The 23,987-nt window shown below is 41.4% G+C and overlaps 1 protein-coding gene across 1 annotated transcript in view; it reads left to right on the plus strand.

The window, feature by feature from the left end:
* Window positions 1-13,118: 13,118 nt before the first annotated feature.
* The window catches only part of fbxl5 (F-box and leucine-rich repeat protein 5), a 79,387-nt gene continuing 68,518 nt past the window's right edge, over window positions 13,119-23,987 (plus strand). Inside the window, exons 1-2 of the mRNA XM_060937661.1 lie at window positions 13,119-13,261; window positions 20,975-21,190. Coding sequence (XP_060793644.1) covers window positions 13,178-13,261; window positions 20,975-21,190 — 300 coding nt within the window. The 5' untranslated portion in view covers window positions 13,119-13,177. The remainder of the gene's footprint in view (window positions 13,262-20,974; window positions 21,191-23,987) is intronic.

Here is a 23,987-nt window from a genome sequence, read left to right on the forward strand (position 1 = left end):
GCGAAGCAGTTATCAGAAACCATGGTTATGCAACAAAATATTAGTTTAGGATACTCAGCAAAGTTGAATTTTCAAGAATTTCTTAGTTTGTATGGTACATTTTTGAGTTTCCAAAGAAAGATGTCAACACTGCTATTTTTTTGAACATTACATTTCTTGACTTTCTGTGAAATATTATGAAATGTAATTACTTTTTCCAATTTTCTTGCTTTGAAATAGAATGTGCAGTATGCCCAATGCATTTGTGTTCATTAAAGTACAATTTATTTGAAGAATTTTGACATTTACTCGCCTTTTTAAAGACACTGCTATTATTTTGAGCACAACTGTATATATATATATACATTTTTCTTTTATGAGCAACTATTATTAGTCCACTCAGTAGCCTATGGAGTTCATTCAATCCAAATGTTTGTGTTGAGAGAAATTGCATGCATCACTGTATCAGTATGGATTTATAACATTCTGTATGCACATTATGGATACTCCAGAGCCCTCCAGCAAACATCATCAATAATCAGGATTACAAAATGTATTCCTTTGTTTCCTCCATTTATTGACTTATTGTATGTGATCAGATGTATGCCTTGATGAATAACTACACTAGTTTTTTGATACAATTACATAGTGCGCTGCAAGAAATCCACTAAGTGTTTTTGGTTTCTTTTAGGCATTACACATTTATTAGAAAACACAGCAAATGTTCAAATATTCAAGTAGCAACAGTATCAATAAATCCACACATGAACAATAGCAATGATATCTTTGACCACAGCTAATGTGCAAAATATTAAAGTTAAATACTTAACAATATCAACAAATCCACACATGAACAATGGCAAAACATCTAGACTTAATTATACAATAAAGATACCTATGAAAAAAGGTGATTTTTTTTTCACACACAGTGTGATATCCGGACTTCATAATTCATCACACCTGCTCCTGCATAGCAACTTCTAGAATGTACACCTCTGTTGCGCACATAGAAAAACTGCCAGCTGATCTAAGCTGCGCTAATAGCGGCGCTGTGCGCACACGGAGCTACACATTTCACGCGTCCCGCGCCCAGAATCAGACTGTACCATTAGTAAAAAGGGTGGACGGGTGAAATGACAATGTCATAAATAATTCAAGAAAAATGTTATAGCAAATCATAACCATGTATAATTTGCATATTTTAACAGATGAAATGAAATATTTTATTTCAAAAACTTACACAAGGCAATACTATTAAAATAATATTAATATCCCTCACAGGCCCCCGTCAGTGCCAGGCCCTTAGAATCGTCCTAACTTTCCCCCCCTAGCGGCGCCCCTGGATACATATATAGTGTCCACCAGAACACTGTACCTGATAAATATAGTGGTATATCATTACCTACAGATATTTCAGCACACAGACATAAATCAAAGGTGCAAAACCTGCATTCCTTAAGTAGGCATATCAGACGCTCGCTGGCCGTGCTGTGAAAATGAGCGCCTGCATGCACAATTTAAGTTTCCAAATCTGTCATTGCTTAACTCTTGAATATTTTCTATCATGAATTAGGGATCGACCGATATGTTTTTTTCAGGGCCGATACCGATTATTATGGAATTGGGATGCCGATAACCGATATGTGCAACCGATAAATGTAAACATTATAATTCACATGAAATTAAACATAGCACACACTGACACAGACCTTCATATCCATGAAATGTATGTTTAATTGTAAAATTGAACATGAAATTTTGTGCAGGGAGATGCCAGCAGCATTTATACAATAAAGTCAAACATTAGTTAGAATAAAATGAGAAATAAAATAATAATAAAATAAATATTCACCAATAAAAAAATAAATCACTCCCTACTATATTACAGCTCACCATTTTCAGTGGAAAATAAATGAAAATACACTCTGGATTCTTTTACACTAAGAACTAAGTAAGACTTGCCAACTTCAAGTAGTTTTTAAATAACAAATCGAGTGTAGGGAGCTGCCTGCAGCATTTTTAAAAAAAGTAAAATCAAACATAAAGTAGGCTATCACTCCCTATTATGTAACAACTTAACAAGTAACCATCTACATTCTAATGCTTTTAATGCCCAAGCCTAATATTCCCAATTTAGGAGGATTATATTGTAGTGAAGGAAGCATTACATGTAGTTTCAGCGAGACTAGTTGTTTGTAGGCTAATTCAAGTGCTTCCTTCCGTAAGCTAAGTTTGCCTGGCTACACAGATGCAAATGGACAATTTTAACGAGTAGTAGATGAAGAATGTAAACATATAATGATGTTGTGCTTTTGCAACTTGTGTGTTTATGACTTATTGCGGCAAAAGCAGCGTGTCCTTACCTTGAAGTGGGATCTGCTTCTGCCCGAGTGCCCATACGGCCGCCTTGAAACAGTTCACAGCGTTTAGCTACGCGTGTTGATTGGCTGTATCCCTTGTGCCGCTTCTGCCCGAGTGCCCATATGGCCGCCTTGAAACAGTTCACAGCGTTTAGCTACATGTGTTGATTGGCTATATCTCTCGTGCCAAACAAATCAGATGTTGTGGTGGGCGGGACCGTGTTCTTGAACTCAGAGAGGCGAGTGCAGGAAAGGACGTGCGGTGACAGTCGTGTTAGGAACAAAATGACTGCAAAAAGGCATGTTATCGGCATATCGGTGGAAATTATGGCCGATACCGATAACCCTAAAAATGCAGAATATCGGCCCGATATATCAGCCAGGCCGATTATCGGTCGACCCCTATCATGAATACTATCATTAAAAAGCTTATAATCTCTGCTTTGTAAAGAAATGTATCTCGTTAAGATCTGTTCAGTACTTTGGGAGTAACAGCAGGTTGAAGTTGGTACAACAGAGTACGCTCTCTGCTCACAGGATGTCGCGAAACTGCCTGTGCTTTTCTTTTTGAGTCATGGGAAAGCGGTCAGGCTTTCTCTCTCTCTCTCCTTATCGGTTTCTGACTGAATTACTCATGAATATCTATCAGATAACTTTTATAGGGATGTTCTCTCGCTCTCACTGTTTCTGATGAAGTATTCAGCAAAATATTCCCTCAGCTAGTATGCTGCACGGGAGACTTTGAAGTGAGTTTTCATAGCTTTACCTACTTATTTTTTCAAATCAAACTGATTCCTGTAAATAAATAACTATTTTAGAATACAATTATAGTTGTTTTGATGAAAAATATTCAGACCTTAGTGGTTGGAATGATATTTTTCAAAAAAATAGAAGTCAGAAACGTGTCAATTTCAATTCAATTAACTGGAATTGTTTATTGGATGTGTCTCACACAGTTTTTTTCGAGGTCCGCCTTGGAAGCTGTGAATATTAATCGAAATAATAATTTATATTCTTTAATATGAATACTAGTAGGCCCTACTTAGAAATACAAAGGCCTACAGAGCACATAGAGGATATTAGAAATTTTCTTTTACTACTTTATTTTGATCGAGAATGGTAGACGTGAATGACACTCAATGCTTATTTATGCATATTTTATAACTGGATTTGTAGTTGTAATTAACATTGATTTCTCCTCCTTTGTGATGTATAAATGAGAGTTAAGCTCAGCTTTATATTGTACAAATAAAGCCATTTGGTGAAACTTTGAAGAAGAGTGTGTACCAATTAAACGTTTTTACCTAATTAGCAAAATTAATACTAATTAAATACAAATTTGCATAATTAGTTTTTTAATATTTTTTAAAACTTTGTATTCAGTATACAACCATCTATGTGCCTGCCACTTTCCATGTAAATATCTTGAAAAATAAAGTTAAGAAAAAACTTTTGATCTCATTGGTTAATGAGGCCCATTTTGGACCGTGTGATCCTCATACAGAATATTATGGCAGTTTTCTAAAAATTAAGCCTTTTTTCAATCTCTGATTTGTAATATCTCAAGATCTCATCTCATCTCATTATCTGTAGCTGCTTTATCCTGTTCTACAGGGTCGCAGGCAAGCTGGAGCCTATCCCAGCTGACTACGGGCGAAAGGCGGGGTACACCCTGGACAAGTCGCCAGGTCATCACAGGGCTGACACATAGACACAGATAACCATTCACACCTACGGTCAATTTAGAGTCACCAGTTAACCTAACCTGCATGTCTTTGGACTGTGGGGGAAACCGGAGCACCCGGAGGAAACCCACGCGGACACGGGGAGAACATGCAAACTCCACACAGAAAGGCCCTCGTCGGCCACGGGGCTTGAACCTGGACTTTCTTGCTGTGAGGCAACAGCGCTAACCACTACACCACCGTGCCGCCCTTATCTCAAGATCTGATAAACCTATTTTAATTCTGTAAAAAGTATGTTCTGCATTCAATTTTGAATTCAATGAGACCAGTTTCAAGCAATTTGGGCTGAATTTTCACCTGATATACCTACCTTAAGGATACAGTATGATAACATAGTTGCTATGTTTTAGAAAGAAGGTAGAATGTTTATTCCTTTGCTCGTGTTTTCGAAAAGTGAATCCGTGGCCTGTGGTGAAAAGGTGAGAATAAATTGCAGGCTGTGATGCTCATCTCCTGGCCTGGGGTCTGGTTTAGCGATCATTAACACGGGAGCTTTGAGTGGGAATCTACAGAGAGTAGCAACAGTGTATGAGGCTTGTGAAGCTTCTCCTTTGATGGGGTCTCTCTCTCTCTCTCTCTCTCTCTCTCTCCCACTCGTTCTTTCCACTTTGATACGGATTTGATTTGACTTGAGTGTCAGCTTTGAAATGAGGGCAGCTCGAGTGTTTACTTTTGAAAACTAAAGAACCAAATTACATCAGAGTCTCCAGAGCCTGCCTTCGGCAGGTATTGCACCAAGAACGAGAAGATGCCACTCGCTTTTAGTGCTTTGTAATTGAGATTTTTTTGTCCGTTTACTGCCACCGTACATGGTGCAGTGTTGGAGTGAAGTTTGTTAAAAATGCAGGACCAGTTAGAACAAGTCCTAAAGGAGGTGGTCTATAGGCCAGAAAAAAGGAGCAAAACAATTTCACTGTGATGGAAGGGGAGGGAAGGAAAAGAAGGAAGGAACGGGAGGGAGGGAAGGAAGGAAGGAAGGAAGGAAGGAAGGAAGGAAGGAAGGAAGGAAGGAAGGAAGGGAGAGGGGGGGAAGGAAGGAAGGAAGGAAGGAATGGGAGGGAGAGAAGGAGGGAGGGAAGGAAGGAACAGAGGGGAGAAGGAAGGAAAGAACAGAGGGAGGGAGGGAAGGAGGGAAGGAACGGGAGGGAGGGAAGGAAGGAATGGGAAGGAGGGAGGGAAGGAAGGAAGGAAGGAAGGAAGGAAGGAAGGAAGGAAGGAAGGAAGGAAGGACGGGAGGGAAGGAACAAAATGAAGAGTCCAGGATGTTAAGTGTGTGAGACAGAAAGGAAAGAACATGACTGTTTGCCATTTTTCTTTCTTTCCTCAAGGACACAAAGCCATCAGGATGTAACAAGAATCGTTTCATTTCTCTAAAACACCTCTTCCAGACCAAGCTATACTGAATAAACATCTTATAATGGAAATTAACTACACGTCCTTATACAGGATTCCTTTTCATGGAACGCTTCTTACTGTAGTCCGTTTGTGTTACACAAGCAGCGTGAAGATAAAATTTCTATTAGGATTCAAGGCCATGCATCAGAACATAAAGTGACAGAACTGAAGGAAGAGAAAAAGAAAGCATGGTCAAGCTGCCACTGTAGCTGCAGTCTTTTTAGTTGCAAATTACGAGTATTTCCTCTTGTGTTAATAATTCACCATGTCAAAACAAGCGAAACTTTCGTCCTTCTTTTGACATGAAGAGAGGTAAGCAATTTATTATCTATTTTTTTCCATCAAAGTTACATTTTGTGGCTTCGAAGCTAAGTTTTAGTGTGCCGTTTCTAGTACTCAGTTCTAATGTACTCAGGCTGCCAGTCAGTGTGTGACTCCCCCTTTGAAAAATCCTAGCTACGCCCCTGTATTGAAGGTGTGTGAATATCAAATACATATATGTTATTTACCAACTAGGAGGTCCGTATCATGAAATACCGTGACTGAGGTCTTGAAAGTACTGGCCGAGGTCAGTATTCAAGGCCGAGGTCATGGTATTTCACCATATGGACTGACCTTAAGCTGGTAAAAATATATATATATTTTTTTTCTTTACCAAATTCTAACAGAAAACGAGAGCGCCCGAAAGGGAAAACCGGGCCGAGGCGAGCCGAGCCGCCATTTTGAATCCTCATTCACGGCTGTAATGCAAATTGCTTTCTCCTCGGTATACAAGTGCACTTCCATAGCAGGAAAAAAAACTACATTTTGCCGCCTATGTAGTCCCCTATTTATACAAATAGGAGTCATTCAGGATTCGGCCATGTTTTTGCTCGGCGTTAGCAAGTTAGAAGTTTTTAGCTTTCTCCTGCAACGTTTTCTTTAATTTTTTCTTCCTCAGGGTAGTAAAACTCGCTTTTGCTGTGAACACTGTCGTTATCACTATCCACGCTATAAAATTAATGCTATTCTCCTGAGAAATGCGAAAATAAATGTTGACAAAAATTGCTACTATGTTTGTTGTCGTGAACGAGCGAGTCGCCAGAGGTCCGTAACCGGGGTCCGTAACTGGGGTCCGTACTGTAGGATACGGACCCGTTTGCCAGCCAATCAGAGCGCAGGATTTGGACTGCGAAAAAAATAAACGTAGATATCGCCTCAGGTCAGGTCAAGCCAGGTGCTTGGATTTGGGTCCCATTTGTCCATAACTCCATACGGATCAGGCAAAAGCTTTGCCGCATATCTCTGCTTCGAATCAGTTGGCAATAAAGTTGCATCTCATCTCATCTCATTATCTGTAGCCGCTTTATCCTGTCCTACAGGGTCGCAGGCAAGCTGGAGCCTATCCCAGCTGACTACGGGCGAAAGGCAGGGTACACCCTGGACAAGTCGCCAGGTCATCACAGGGCTGACACATAAGCTGTGTTCACATATATACCGGTACGATAGTGGTATAACTGTATCGATACAAAGTATACCGGTACAGTTTAGTGCATCTGTCCACACTAGCGAGAAATGTTTGCGGTTTTCTTTCACGGTAGTTGAAATGCGCGTGCGCGAAATGTTTCCGTGGTTACCGAGTAACTTCCTTCCGAGAATATGGCGGATGAAACAACGTGTGTGTGCTTTTTGTTGTCAATGTACAGTCTGTATTTCTGGTGGTCATTTATTCAGTCGAATCATATAAAACGCGCGAGGCAGTTGAGAAAGAACTGTTCAACTCAACTGTTCCTGGCATCGCTCGTCTCCCCAAAGCTCCAACAAACCCATAACTTCGTCTTTGCTCCATGTAGCTCCACGGTCGTTTTGAGCCATTTTGACGTTTTATTTACAGCTCGAAAGCACGTGCGTATTGTATTGTATGAATAACCCGGAAGAAGTAGGAATGGTTCATTGCGCATGCGCATTATATTTGTATCGATACAGAACCGCTTCATCTGTCCACACTACAGCGAAGCACTACAGTACCGATACTGTACCGGTACGAAACCCATACATTTGTGGGTTTCATACCGATACAGTTATACCGCTACAGTACCGGTATAGTTGCTAGTGTGGACAGGTGTTGCGGTACGAAAGTAGTTTCGTATCGGTACAAAATCCCTAGTGTGGACAGGGTAATAGACACAGACAACCATTCACACTCACATTCACACCTACAGTCAATTTAGAGTCACCAGTTAACCTAACCTGCATGTCTTTGGACTGTGGGGGAAACCGGAGCACCCGGAGGAAACCCACGCGGACACGGGGAGAACATGCAAACTCTGCACAGAAAGGCCCTTGTTGTGAGGCGACAGTGCTAACCACTACACCACCGTACCACCACTTTCCTGGAAGTCTCATCTCATCTCATCTCATCTCATCTCATTATCTGGAGCCGCTTTATTCTGTTCTACAGGGTCGCAGGCAAGCTGGAGCCTATCCCAGCTGACTACGGGCGAAAGGCGGGGTACACCCTGGACAAGTCGCCAGGTCATCACAGGGCTGACACATAGACACAGACAACCATTCACACTCACATTCACACCTACGGTCAATTTAGAGTCACCAGTTAACCTAACCTGCATGTCTTTGGACTGTGGGGGAAACCGGAGCACCCGGAGGAAACCCACGCGGACACGGGGAGAACATGCAAACTCTGCACAGAAAGGCCCTTGCTGTGAGGCGACGGCGCTAACCACATACATGTCAAACTTTGGTCAATCAAACCTGTATAACCAACCTCCAAAATCCGTATTTCCCTTATAAAATCCGTATAAGATGCAAATTAAAATAATTTACCTAAAATTTGAATGATAATTAACAATGATATATCCCAGTTACTTTTTATTCAATATTAATAACAATAAACCTTCAGAATGAATACAAAGCTCCAATGTTTGACAAAAACACAAAGTGTTATCAGCGTAGTTACGAAGGAAATACTTTGTTGTTTGGAGACAGGTTTCACCGAGCGGCTATTATGCACGAGACTTCATATTAGCCACAAAGTCAGGAAAATCTGTTCGTAAAATTACGTTATAATGACCAAATACAATGAAAAGTATTTTTCCAGTCTCACCTGTGAAAGGTAATCCCATGTGATCTCGTTTGGACGGTAAACCTGTTGGTACAGTTAAACGCAGCACATATGAATGAGGCATCTTTATTCTCGGCTACTGTCTAGACGCTATACCAGAGACGGTTGAAGAATCTCCACTTTGCCACATCCAATATGGCGGCGAGGATGACGTATGATTCTACGCAGAAGGCGGAGTCTATGTTTATATGTCTATGACTTCACGGTTGGCGGGATTCTCGCAATGCGGTGTGCGCATGATCAAAAGTGGAACGAAGTCTCGCTACCACAAGATAACGCGCGATTTCATAAGACTCTTTACTGGCTGTCTGTGGTGTACAGTACGTTTGTAAATGTTATGCGCTCTTTTATCATCGTGGGAATTGATTATAGCTCTAAATAAATATTGAAGTTTTTTTAAAGAATCCGTATAACTTTATTTATACGCCCGTATACTACGTTTATTGAATCAAATCCGTATAAAATACGGACATTCCGTATAGGTTGACATGTATGTAACCACTAGCCTGGGCCTGCCCATCCTAAGTGTGACGCAACACGAGGGCCTGTTGCGAGCTTAGTCTGGCAAGGCAAGCTATCTACAGCTCTTCCAAGCTCCCGAAAAATCGGGAGCCAATCAACTTTGAGCATCTCCAACGGCCCTGGGTAGAGGGGTGTTCAAGGCACTGACGTAGTAGAACTGCGACCGGAAGCCATAGGTTGTTTACAGAATCTATGCCGGAAGCGCTTCATTCACTAGAAACATTACGAACATGGAGCAGCGGCAAGCCTTTGACACAGCGGTAGATGCTGTATTGAAAGCATTCAACGGGAAGTTCTCATTGAAAACGGAGCAAAGAGCAGCCCTGGAGGTATTTATTGAAAGGAAGGACATTTTCGCCTTGCTCCTGACCAGCTTCAGTAAGAGTTTAATCTACCAGTTAGCCCCGTCGCGTCACATACGTCAGAGGAAAGAGTGATGTGATTGGTTTAAGCTTCGTCACAGCCTTTTCTGGCTTCGACCAGTAGCAAACTGAGGCATTTCAGGGAGGCGGGTCAACCACGCGCTTTGGGAAACGGTTGGGCTTAATATCTTTGCCAGACCAAATGCTCGCAGAGCTTTGAAGTCGCGTTAGCCAGACTACCACAGGGGCGATTTCTCAGAGACAACAAGGGAAGCCGAGCTTCCCCTAAAATTCTCTCCCCAAACTGCGGCGTCTACGACGTTGAATTCTCATTAAAACAATAACTTGCATAACATAATATATGCCCAAGGTTGTATTTATGTTCATAGCTATCCTGTAACTTATTTGAGTGATGTCTGACGAACTTGCAGTTCGCTACGAGAATCACCTTTACTGCCAGGCTGTAACCTTTCTTATTTCAATGGGCTCTATGGACTGGCAGCAGTGTTGCCAGATTGGCGGTTTTAAGTGCATTTTGGCGGGTTTTGAACATATTTTGGGATGGAAAACGTCAGCAGTATCTGGCAACACTGACCGGCAGCCGGGTATCCGTTGCAGTCTACGAGACGGCTCTGAACAGCCAATTTCAGCTAGTTGTTATTGGTTAACATCAACAAAATCGTCACTTCCAGGGAAGCCAGGCTTCTCTGGGACTAAACGAGACAGTGGGAGGGACAAGAAGCCGGGCTGATAAAGGATTATTGGAGGTAGTGTTTGAAAGACATGAGGAGGGCAGTACTTCGGCAAGGAACACGGAAGCATGATCAGTCCCTAGCGGATGTCGAGAAAGTGTAGTCGTGTGCCAAAGTGCTGTCCAAATTTCTTTTCATATAAACGTTTCTTCTCATTGATGTCTCTGTACATTACTCTGTAAATAAATGTAAATATTACTCGTTGTGCTCCGTTAACTTTCATCCATTCTATCAGTTTGATCATTACCGAATTCACTCGTTTATTTCATTTGTAGTTAAATCTGGTTGTAGGCTAGCTTGAGCCTTATTGGGATCTGCAGTGCTAGCTGCTAACAGAAATTGGTAAAGTCTCTGGAAAGCACAACCAGCTGGTATGACAGGGTCACAGACCATTTTCTGGAAAAGGAGCGGAGGGCAGAATTTGTGTATAAATAGTGTTCATGAATCTGAAGTGTGTATATTGTTCAGTAATGTTAAGAGAATGGTGGGCTCTGTGTTATAGGTTATACCTGGGTATAATATTCAAGGTTCTGTGTGTTGCATAGCCTACCTGGTTATGAATTTCCAGACTGTGTTGCAGAAGATGTTCAAGGATGTGTTGCACAGCTGGGTGTTGTGTTAAAGACTCTGTGTTGCATATCAGGGTATGGTGTTCAAGGCTCTTCGTTGAATAGCCAGTGATTTTTGGATGTTTGATATTTTTGATTAAGGATATGAGGCACTAGCCTGGCAAGCCAGACTATAACATGAAATGTACAAGCAAAAATACTTTCTGCCACTAGGTGGGGTTGTCTAGTTCTCATCTCATCTCATTATCTCTAGCCGCTTTATCCTTCTACAGGGTCGCAGGCAAGCTGGAGCCTATCCCAGCTGACTACGGGCGAAAGGCGGGGTACACCCTGGACTAGTGTGGACAGGTGTTGCGGTACGAAAGTAGTTTCGTATCGGTACGAAATCCCTAGTGTGGACAGGGTAATAGACACAGACAACCATTCACACTCACACCTACGGTCAATTTAGAGTCACCAGTTAACCTAACCTGCATGTCTTTGGGGGAAACCGGAGCACCCGGAGGAAACCCACGCAGACACGGGGAGAACATGCAAACTCCACACAGAAAGGCCCTCGCCGGCCACGGGGCTCAAACCCAGGACCTTCTTGCTGCGAGGCGACAGCGCTAACCACTACACCACCGTGCCGCTCGGGGTTGTCTAGTTCACTATGCTAATTGGGCACACCTTTCTATGCTTTGATATCCGGCCTACAGGTTTTACGATGAATGCGTAAAATGGGCTTCCCCTGTTTTAAAAACCAGCAGCCGCCACTGGACTACCACTACACCACCGTGCCACCCATGAAGTTGCATACTGCGATAAATCGCCACGAAAACTAGGTGATGTTATTTTTTCGGCCATTGTGAATGGTTCTTGCCAACCGATTTTATGCGCATGCGCAATATTACAAAATAAAATTTTTTTTTTTTATTGATGCAAAAAACAGAATACATAAAGTAACCGTACACAACATAATAATACAAATACAAATATCTAGACATGACAAACTGACACGACATAAAAGGATAAATGAGAAAAAAAAAACATACCCAATATATTATAACAATATACAATGTACAAAGGGGAAAAGAAACAACAGTCATATATTAGAGAGAGGATGACAATTTTTTAATACTAAATGGAGAAGGCACAAAAGTCTGTCATTTTTTTGATTATTTCTAACGACATGAAGAGGGGCGGCACGGTGGTGTAGTGGTTAGCGCTGTCGCCTCACAGCAAGAAGGTCCTGGGTTCGAGCCCCGGGGCCGGCGAGGGCCTTTCTGTGCGGAGTTTGCATGTTCTCCCCGTGTCCGCGTGGGTTTCCTCCGGGTGCTCCGGTTTCCCCCACAGTCCAAAGACATGCAGGTTAGGTTAACTGGTGACTCTAAATTGACCGTAGGTGTGAATGTGAGTGTGAATGGTTGTCTGTGTCTATGTGTCAGCCCTGTGATGACCTGGTGACTTGTCCAGGGTGTACCCCGCCTTTCGCCCGTAGTCAGCTGGGATAGGCTCCAGCTTGCCTGCGACCCTGTAGAAGGATAAAGCGGCTAGAGATAATGAGATGAGAATGAGACATGAAGAGAATTAAAGAGCGAGTCCATTTCTAGCTTGAAGGCACAGAAGGAGGGCTGTACATTTTGCCATTTGCGTTAGTGGATAAAAAACTTGGACTGTAAAATGAAAAAGTTTACTACGTATTCTAAAGATCTATCATCAGGGTTGTCATAATAAAACAAAAAGTCCTTCATAGTAAGGGAATAAGAGGAGCCAAATAGGTAACTGTTTAAATTATTGATAAAGAGTTTGGTCATGGCGGCACGGTGGTGTAGTGGTTAGCGCTGTCGCCTCACAGCAAGAAGGTCCTGGGTTCGAGCCCCGTGGCCGGCGAGGGCCTTTCTGTGTGGAGTTTGCATGTTCTCCCCATGTCCGCGTGGGTTTCCTCCGGGTGCTCCGGTTTCCCCCACAGTCCAAAGACATGCAGGTTAGGTTAACTGGTGACTCTAAATTGAGCGTAGGTGTGAATGTGAGTGTGAATGGTTGTCTGTGTCTATGTGTCAGCCCTGTGATGACCTGGCGACTTGTCCAGGGTGTACCCTGCCTTTCGCCCGTAGTCAGCTGGGATAGGCTCCAGCTTGCCTGCGACCCTGTAGAGGGATAAAGCGGCTAGAGATAATGAGATGAGATGAGATGAGTTTGGTCATTTTACAAGTAAAAAACAGGTGTTCTAATGTCTCATCCTCAAAATTAAAAAATTGACTACTACACCTTTAACAAAGCTACGTGCCGCTGATCACGTGACGACGTGACGTCACTCCGGCCCGTGTCAATCTTCTGTCCTGTGTGTATGAGAGAGAGAAGGGGAAAGTGTGTGTGTGTGGAGAGGAGAGATGGCTCCTTTTCCCGACGAGGTGGACGTGTTCACCGGGCCGCACTGGCGAATGAAGCAGCTGGTCGGCCTTTACTGCGATAAGGTCGGTTTTATTTCACTGAACCCTCTCCGAGTGGATTATACACATTAATCCGGGCCGTAGCTGAGCGCGTGCAGGTTCGCTAGTCGGGTTAGCAGTGTTCTTAGCTGCGCTGAACAGGGATAAACAGCAGCACTGTTCTCTACCCATAGCCTCGAAAACTTGATAATAAAACCTAAACACTGACCAAAAAGTTCCTTTCTGTAAAGAAGACGGTCTATTTGGGAGTATTTGAAGCTTGTTAGTGTTAATTTAAAGCAGCAGTAGCAGCAACAACAACAAACCCCACCATGCTAACATTGCTGCACTTGTATTATTAGAGCTCGGCTACGCTGTCATGGAGACCGAGCCAGACAGGGGCTTGAGCCCAGAGCACCCTTTACTACAGCTGAGTGACTTCACTAAATGCCACTTTAACTTTAATGCTGTGAATTTGTGCACATTTTCCTGAAAGGTGTTCCGTCTGTGTAAACACAAATAGCAGCTCAATATTTTGATAGCTTGCTAAGCAACTTCCCCAGCAGGCTTGTTTTGCTACGTGCTAGCAGGCGGCTAATAGCCGTTCACTGCACCTGAGCTGGGTGTGATTGCACATGTAGTAAACCTGAAAAGTAAACCCGATCTGCTCAGAGAGTCATTTGAGCTCCTCTTGAGCCTCTTTCAAGATGTTGATAGGTGTTTTGATGGCGCATCCTATATGGAAAGCCACTAGAGGCAAAACATGGCCACGTTCACATTACACCACAGGTTCCTGAATGTGGTCCTGGAATGCACCATTTTCCCCGGTTCAACTATAATCAGCTAATTAACTAATTATACAACAGTTCAGGGGCGGCACAGTGGTGTAGTGGTTAGCGCTGTTGCCTCACAGCAAGAAGGTCCGGGTTCGAGCCCAGTGGCCAGCGAGGGCCTTTCTGTGCGGAGTTTGCATGTTCTCCACGTGTCGGCGTGGGTTTCCTCCGGGTGCTCCGGTTTCCCCCACAGTCCAAAGACATGCAGGTTAGGTTAACTGGTGACTCTAAATTGACCGTAGGTGTGAATGTGAGTGTGAATGGTTGTCTGTGTCTATGTGTCAGCCCTGTGATGACCTGGCGACTTGTCCAGGGTGTACCCCGCCTTTCACCCGTAGTCAGCTGGGATAGGCTCCAGCTCGCCTGCGACCCTGTAGAACAGGATAAAGCGGCTAGAGATGATGAGATAACAGTTCAGTAATATACAGACTCACTAATTTGATTGGCTGAGCAGCTTTCCATTAGTGCCTGTTTAGTATAACCGAACTGGGACGACCCACAGAGAACGGATTCTGTTCTTGTTCAAAGAATCCTGAATGGAATTGGTTCAAGAACCTGTTCCATGTTGGTCGAGAAGGAATACCTACTCATTCATAAGTTTTTATTTATTTATTTATTTTATTTTTCTTGTAGGCTGTAGCCACGACGTCATCATGTCAGAATCAATGTAACGCATCTCTCGTACAACGGTACTGTTCCATCCCGGGTTTTGTGTGTGTGTGTGTGTTATTTACCAGCTGGGAGGTCCGTATTGTGAAATACCGTGACCGAGATCTTGAAAATACTGACCGAGGCCTCTGGGCAGAGGTCACGGTATTTCACCATACGGACCGACTTTAAGCTGGCAAGTAATATATTTATTTTTTTCTTGACCAAATTCTAACAGAAAACGAGAGCGCCCAAAAGGGAAAACCGAGCCGAGCCGCCATTTTGAATCCTCATTCATGGCTGTAATGCAAATTGGTTCCTCCTCGGTATACAAGTGCACTTCCATGGCAGGAAAAAAAAAACATTTTGCTGCCTATGTAGTCCCCTATTTATACAAAATGGAGTCATTCAGGATTCAGCGATGTTTTTGCTTGACGGTAGCAACAGTTACAGGTTTTCAGCTTTCTCCCGAAATGTTTTCTTTTATTTCATCATCAGGGTAGTAAAACGCGCTTTTGCTGTGAACACTGTCTTTATCGTGATCCATGCTGTAAAATTAATGCTGTCATACTGAGAAATGCGAAAATAAATGTTGACAAAAATTGCTACTATGTTTGTTGCGAACGAGCGAGTTGCCAAAGGTCCGTAACCGGGGTCCGTATTGTAGGATTCTGGACTGCTAATGAGCCAGTCAGAGCGCATGATTTGATGGAAACTGGACCGTGAAAAAAATTATTTATTATTTCCAGGTTTTTATATGCTGTTCCTTCCCGCAATACCATTTTTGTGACATTTATTTACATAATGTATCATCTTACCTTTTTTGTTCCAGTTTCACAGAGACATCTGTCATGTCCACCATTTTATTAATCAGTACTTACATTAGTCATCCCGCATTTATAGATGAACCCGTCACGTATGATAAATAAAGTTAGAAGGAAAACAAAATATATTGTTTAGTTTTGTCAAAACATTCATCTGCCATTCATCTACAATTTCTTGCCTCTTCCCCTACCTCTATCTTTTCATTTCTTCAGCTGACATTGTACACATTTCAAGTTCTTATCTTTTTTTTTTTTTTTTTGTGCTTCTGTTTTATGACCCATGTTTTCATAGTCAGTGTGAAACCACATTTTACTCGAGATGGTGCTCGTTCTGCCACACAGGATTTCTTTGTGACGTCACGCCGAGGTATATTCCGTAATTGGAGTTCCGGGCTTTTAGATCAATTTCGATTGAAAATATCATGAATATAACATTAATACAATGTGATGGGATATAATAATACTGGATAATCAAAGAATACATGACAGTGATGCATGTGAGTATAAGATGTTAAGTATGAAACCCCTGAGAAAACGTAATGTTATTGTAATGTGCCATCCCGTTCCGGTTCACACGTTCCGTACCGGGTTCTGGGAGACACCAAGTGTAACAATAGCACATTGCGCATGCACATACAGGTGTTTCTATTAAAATGACCTGTGAGTGTATACAATTCGGTTCACCATCTGAAATAAATGGACTAGATTAAAGAAATTGCTTTCAGACATGTTTATGCTTATTACCGAGAGAAAGTGTGTTCCTATTTTAAAATATACTCCAGGTTGTCCTCCTTTCCTCGCCGCCTTCAGCCAGCGGTCCCATGTGTGATGTAGATGTGATGCATTTCTGAGTTGTTACAGGAAGTTGTCAAAAAGAGTATTGAGACCACTGAGCTCTAGTGCTGGGCCTTTTCCAGGAAATAAGTGTTTCGGTCATGGTGACAGCGTGTGTATGTCCGCCTCGGTTCGGAGGTTTCAGTTTCAAAAACTGTAAGAGTAGAATAAAATATATATATATATATATATATATATATATATATATATATATATATATAAAAAGCATTAGCCACATGTCCCCGTAGAGTACCTCTTGTACATTGTAGAACGATACTGAAGACACCAAAGATATGAAATAACGTGGAACGCATGGTTAAACAAACAACCCAAAATGTTTAATATTTTAGATTCTTCGAAGTCGCCGTTGTTTCCCTTGATGACGCTTTACGCACTATTGGCGTTATCTTAACCAGCTTCATGAGGTGGTCACCTGGAGTGCTTTTTCAATTAACAGATGTGTCATCAAAAGTTAATAGTTTATTGCGTTCGTAATGCATTTGAGAGCAAATAGTCAATCAGTAAACAGCCCTATTCTACTACTGTAGTCATCCATATTATGTCAAGAACTGCTCAGCTAAGTAAAGAGAAACGATATCCATCACTACTTTAAGACAGGAAGTGTCTACTTAATAAAAATGTCTGAAAGAAATTAACTTTTCTGATTTATGAGGCATTAGACACTTCCTCAGTCCTCTCAATAACTGCCGGCAATCTGCGATTTTGCCGCCTACAAACGCTCCATTGCCGGCTACTCACAGTGGTTTTTCAAAGAATTGAAATTCATAAGTTTTTACTTCATAATTTATACTTCATAAAAATAAAATTTTTTATTCAGGATCACTCAGAATTCACCATTTAACATCTACATTTTCAAAATTTTCCGGGGCAGGACCCCCGTATCCCCCTCTTCTTTATACATCGCGGCGACGGCTAACGCAGCCTTCGCTCAGCTTGCACTTTACATGGATCCCAGATGTCCGCTATTTAGCGGAATTCCGCTATTTTTCTAGCCAAAGTGGGTTTTTTTGTTTGTTTGTTTGTTTTGTTTTTTTTAATCTCTTGTATATCCGTTAAAAATATGTTTAAGTAAAATGACCAGCAGAATACGTTCTGATTTGGTTTGCTTGTTTATCGATGTTTTCGTCGGCTTCGTTTGTTCTCGTTGACATTCGGGAACACTCGGAAGTTAAATTGATGTAAATACCGCGAGACTGTACACGATAGAACGAGAAAACAATATGGCTGCGCCCATTTGCTAGAAAACGTGTTTTAACTCCGTTCGTGCTTTTGTTTCTAATGCGTTGAACTTAATTCAATATGTCGTGGAAAGCGTAGTTGCGCTTAGCCAGAGAGGAAGTTGAATCCAAGAAGAGATTAATGAATGTGGTGAATACAGAACTTCAAACAAAAGCTCATGCGAACAGAGTAGCCAAGAAACGATCCAAAAGAGCACTGCAGGAAGATCAGAAAAAGCAGAAGGAAAGATCAGAGAAACAAAAGCAGAGAAAACTGGAGGAAAGCTCACAGAATGCACCCCAGAAAACAGCATTAAACTCCTCTGCAGTGAAACCTTTCAAAAAGAGAAAGGTTTAAATCAAATATCTCCAGTATTTGCTGTACATATGTATATATCTAATATTACTGAATCACTGATTTTCTGCTCATATTCATGATTTTTGAAAAATGAATGTCTTATATTAGACTAGTATTGACATTAACTCGAAACAAAAAATAAACAAATGAGAAACTATGGATACGATTGTTATATTATAACAAAATCAGTGGAATATTTAGGCAAGTATATTCTTCAAAGCTACATTTTCGTCTAATTTTTATAAAAAAAAAATGTTTGCCACATGTCATAGATTACAAAATATGGCATAAAATACACATTATTGTTAAATTCTGTTGCTTTTCTATGTTAAATCTATGTAAAAAATGTGTTCAATTGAGGTATTTCACCTGACGTCACAGGGTCACGTGACGCCCCGGTGTCCGCCATTTTGAAGGTCAAGCTAGCTAATGTCAACAACATAGTAGCTGGTATGTTACTGTAGCAATGTTTACGTTCAGTCATTTGGATGACTGTTAAAACCTTTCAGTCTCAAGTTTTTCCTTTACTGTATTTACTAGTTTACTGTAATTATGATCCGGCAGCTATTTACACCGGATCCAGTGTAAATAGCTGCCGGAGCACGCTCCGGCTTGCTCCCCCTCAAATTAAGCAGCGCGCTCCGGCTTGCTCCCGGAGTGCTCCAGCCGGCTTGCTCCCCCTCAAATTAAGCAGCGCGCTCCGGGAGCAAGCCGGAGCGCGCTGCTTAATTTGAGGGGGAGCAAGCCGGAGCGCGCTCCGGCAGCTATTTACACTGGATCCGGTGTAAATAGCTGCCGGATCATAATTACAGTAAACTAGTAAATACAGTCAAGGAAAAACTTGAGACTGAAAGGTTTTAACAGTCATCCAAATGACTGAACGTAAACATTGCTACAGTAACATACTAGCTACTATGTTGTTGACATTAGCTAGTGCTAACAGCTAGCTGCTAGTGCACTGCTACAACACAGACACCGACCCTAATAATACAGTTCTTGGTCATTGCCTGGTAACAGCAAATTTATAACGGGCCATGTCTCAACAGACTAAGAAGTTATTTCAATGACATTTAATAACATTTTGTTTATCCTGAGGACCGAAAGTAAATGAAAATGTGAACAAACCTTAGCTGTAATAAGATGGCGACCACCAGCTCCAGGGACGACCCGCTGATGTAGGCATGTTACCCAGCCTGACACAAAATATTTGTAGGCATCCAAACTCTTATACACTTTCAGATCAATACCTGTGTATGGCGATGGGTTTTTAACGACATAGGTATACAGATCATGTGGGCCGAAGTCAGGTAAAGACGAGGGCTTGGTGTACTTCCGTACGTCAGTGAACAATCCTGGTGGAAGCAGGTAAACGTCGTTCTCTAAGCCTGCTAACCTCAATTTTTGCAAATACCTCTCCCTCTGCTCGCCCTGTAAATGCCCTACGTCGCTGGATAGTGAAGGTGTTTTCTGCATCTCGCTCCTTTTTCTTTTTTCATTTGTCGCCTTCCTCGCATTCAAACTGATTCGAGCCGTGACGTCCAAAATGGCAGCCTAACGATGCATCACATGACTTGGTCACGTGGGTGAAAAACCTCAATAGCACCTTTAAATGTTAAACTCTCAACAGCTTCAGGGGACTTCGCCCCCTGTACCCCCAGCAGGGGTGCTGCCCCTGCACCCCGCAAAGGGCTTGCAGCCCCCTTGACACATGCGGGTAGTTTCTTACATTCCTCTATTTTTTTTTTTTCAATTACTGCTGGGATCCCTGGCTTAACCTCTGCCTACTACTCTTTCTTACTTGCCCCTTTCTCAGAAATATATTGAGGGCTGCTTCCTGTCTTAAAGTAGTGATGGATATCATTTCTCTTTACTTAGCTGAGCGATTATATGAATGAATATGACGTTATTTAAATGAAGTATGAAGCAAATCCAAGATGGCCACCTGTTATTTTAACATGGAATGATTCCATACTGACCCCAATGGATTTCCATAGTCGCAAATTCTTCATAAAATTCTGCAGTTTTATTATTGTCCTAATGTGACACGTGAGAATGTGATGTTTTTGTTTTCGACCAATAAAACACAATTTTAAGAAATATGGTATGCTCTAAACACAAATGTTACGCTCTTCCTTGAATTGAATGCATGCCATTGTACTGTAAAAGCTCATAAAGCCTTAAAGTGCACGTTTGTCTAACCTGGTCACGTCCTACACGTTTATGGGTTTTAAGTGCCGGCACGTAGTTCTTGAATCTGTGAGTATGTGCGCTACCCTGTCGTTCGTTTTATAGTCTTATTTATCAGCTACACCTATATAGAATGTTGTGAGCAGCTAATAAAATAATCCTACAAATGATATGAGAAATAGTCTGAGAGGAAGTGAGAAAAAATAAGGGGTAAGTGTTTGCACATGCCAGCCTGGAATATTTCACAAGCGCGCAGATTATTAACAGGATGTTAAGTATGGAATAGGAACGTAATCATTAACGGGGTGGTTCAGCATCGCTCAAGGTTATTAATTTTTCAGTAATGGCACAGAGTGAAGTGTTTTTTTTATTTCCCTCAATGATGCAATGGAAACCCCCCCCCCCAAAAAAAATGGAAAGTGTAAACTCCTCTCTCCCGAAGACATTCCACAGCGTTTACTAAGCGCTGACACTGGAGACTCCTTCCATAAATGTTTAACAAAAACCATCACCACGTCAATGAAAATACGTTTTACTTTGTTAAATACCATTTAAAAATATTATTGAGTTATGTGGAGCATCCACCAGACAAGTCCATGTCTAAGTCCCGTTACTATCGAAACAATACCTGTATTAGAGCAAGTACGTGAATATAAACCGGTCGCTCGCGTTACAGCCGGAGCTGCTGTCCGAGCTGTGCTGTAATATGAAAATTGACACACACCTTCTGACTCCTCGGGTTTAAGCTTCTACAGCGCTGTGGTGCAAGGTTGATTTAATATAATCCTCACGTGGTTGTTGACGGTCCTTTTTGCTCTCTCCCTTTTTGCTCGCAGCTGTCGAAGACGAACTTCTCCAACAACAATGATTTCCGCGCGTTCCTCCAGACTCTGTGTGCCACCTTCAAGGAGTTCAAGATCCACGAGCAGATCGAGAACGAGTACATCATCGAGCTGCTGCAGCAGCGCAGCCGCACCACCTACAACGTGCACTCTGACAACAAGCTCTCCGAGATGCTGTCGCTCTTTGAAAAAGGCCTCAGGAATGTCAAGGTGTGTATGGGGTGAAATTTGTAGAACCGTTATGTCATGAATATTAGTTAAGTGACTGGGCTGCACAGAAAATGGTGTGTTGGCACTCTTATAACTCTGCTTCTTGAGTTATGAGCTTCCAAATGAGTACTTGAACTGTTTCTGGTTATCATAAATGTATTGTTTTTAACATCGTGCTCGCAGTTTTGTCGTTATTTGTTTGTGCCGTCACACACTGTAATATTGGCATGCTGTGACTTACAGGGTTAGAAAAATTATTGCGAGTAATCGGTTTGTCATGTAAAGCCTTGTGTGCAGCAAGCTGCACTGGTAATGCGTCCAACTTCTGCACTACTCACGTGACGGGTCTAACAGAGCCGAGAGCGCTGCTTGCTTCTGAATGCGTTTTTCAAAATTCAAAAATGAATTGCTTGGTGTTTTGATTTATTTTCTCTACCATTTCTATACATTTGTTCATTTTAATTTAATCAAACTCTCACAGTTACCAGAGGACTAGAGTTACCAGCTGTGACTTGCTTTACACTTGTTCTAGTGCAGTATCGTTTCTATAGTAACAAGGACCTTTTTTTTTTATAATGGTTGACGCTGCACACAATTTTTAAAAAGGTGACGTTTTCTGTCTGTTTTGGAAGGAGTCTCCAGTGCAACTGCTTTTGTAACATTCAGAGGTGAAGCTGTGACTTTAACAAGGTGCATTTTAACTTCAAGAGTGAAGGGAGAGCGGTGAGGGAGTGACCGTTTATAGTAAGCGATAACAGGAATTGAACTTGTTTTGCAGAAGTTCCATAACCTTAAACGCAGCTGTAAATGGATAAAACACATGTTGGGTTTATATCTCCTGCTGGCTGAGAGGCCTGAAGGGGCAAGGCGAGTTTATTTATATAGCACATTTCATACACAATGGCAGTTCAATGTGCTTTACAGAAGTAAAAACAGTAAACAATAGAGAAATAAAATTACATAAAATAATTTTATTTTTATTCTAAAACAGTTAAAAGAATTAAAAGAAAATAAGAATTAAACAATAGTAGAAATAAAATATGAAGTAGTTCAAATAGGAGGAGAGAGAAAAAAAGAAACCAGCAGAATAAAATAGAATAAAGTTAAAGTAAATTTAAAACATGCAGAGAAAGTCAAGATTATAAAAAATGTAAAGAAGACAAAATTATTTAACAGAAAGCATCTGAAAACAGCTTGGTCTTTAACCTAGATTTGAAGCTGCCAACAGCAGGAGCATTTTTAATGTCCTCTGGGAGTTGGTTCCATAGCTGTACTGCATAGTAGCTAAAAGCTGCTTCACCATACTTTGTTTTAACAACAGGTTTTAATAGTAAATTTTTCTGTTTTGATCTGGTAGATCTGATTGGGTTAGGCCGCTGCAACATATCAGAGAGGTAATTGGGCCCTGTACCATTTAGAGATTTGTATACCAGCAGCAATGCTTTAAAGTCAATTCTGTAGCTTACTGGAAGCCAGTGAAGGGACCTTAGAATTGGAGTAATGTGCTCTGTTCTTTTTGTTCGTGTGAGAACCCTCGCCACTGCATTTTGAACCAGCTGAAGTCGTTTGATGGTCTTTTTTGGCAGGCCTGTGAAAAGGCCATTGCAGTAATCAACCCTACTAGAGATGAAGACATGTATTAGTTTTTCCAGATCATTTTTTGACACAAGTCCTCTTAGTTTGGAAATGTTTTTTAGGTGATAAAATGCTGTTTTAGTGATTTGCTTTCATGTGACTGTCAAAGTTTAGCTCGCTGTCAATGAAAACACCAAGATTTTTAACCATTTCTTTAGTTTTAATCCCTTTTGTGTCAAGAATAGTGGTAATCCTGAGTCTTTCATCTTTTTTTCCCAAATAGAATTACTTTTGTTTTATCTGTGTTCAGCTGAAAATTTTGTGACATCCAGTTGTTGATTTGATCGATACACTGGTAGAGACATTCAAGGGGGGCATAATCATTAGGTGATAGAGCAAAATAAATTTGGGTATCATCTGCATAGCAGTGATACAAAATTGAATTTTTATTGATAATTTGCCCAAGTGGGAGCATATAAAGGTTGAAAAGTAATGGTCCAAGAATCGACCCCTGGGAGACACCACAGGTCAAGGACATTGACGTTGAGGAACAATTTCCCAGGGTAACAAAGAAGCTTCTATCTTTTAAGTATGAATTTAACCAATTGATAACTTTACCAGTCAATCCAACCCAGTGTTCAAGTCGATATAGCAGTATGTTGTGATCAACAGTATCAAAAGCTGCACTGAGGTCCAGTAATACCAGGACCGATGTTTTGCCTGCATCAGTATTAAGACGTATGTCATTTATAACTTTAATCAGCGCTGTTTCAGTGCTATGATTGGCACGAAATCCTGACTGAAAATTATCAAAACGGCTGTTTGATATCAAGAAGGCAGTTAATTCATTGAAGACAAATTTTTTTCAAGGATTTTCCCGATGAATGGTAAATTTGATATTGGCCTGTAGTTATTTAATACTGAAGGATCCAGATTATTTTTTTAAAGTAGGGGCTTTACAACGGCTTTTTTTTTAGGGACACAGGAACAACGCCAGTCTCTAGGGATGTATTTATAATTTGAAGCACATCTGTAATTATAAGATGAAGAACAGACTTAAAAAAATTGGTGGGCAGAATGTCCAGTTCAGATGTTGAGGAACTGAGATTTTGTACAGTTTTTTTTCAAGAGTCTCATAATCAAACAAAATTCTGACATTGTGTTGAAGTTATCTATCTGTGTCATTGGTGATTGCAGTTTTTCAATTTTTTGCAACTGAGAT

Source organism: Neoarius graeffei, chromosome 13, assembly GCF_027579695.1.
Source record: "Neoarius graeffei isolate fNeoGra1 chromosome 13, fNeoGra1.pri, whole genome shotgun sequence".
Classification (NCBI taxonomy): Eukaryota; Metazoa; Chordata; class Actinopteri; order Siluriformes; family Ariidae; genus Neoarius; species Neoarius graeffei.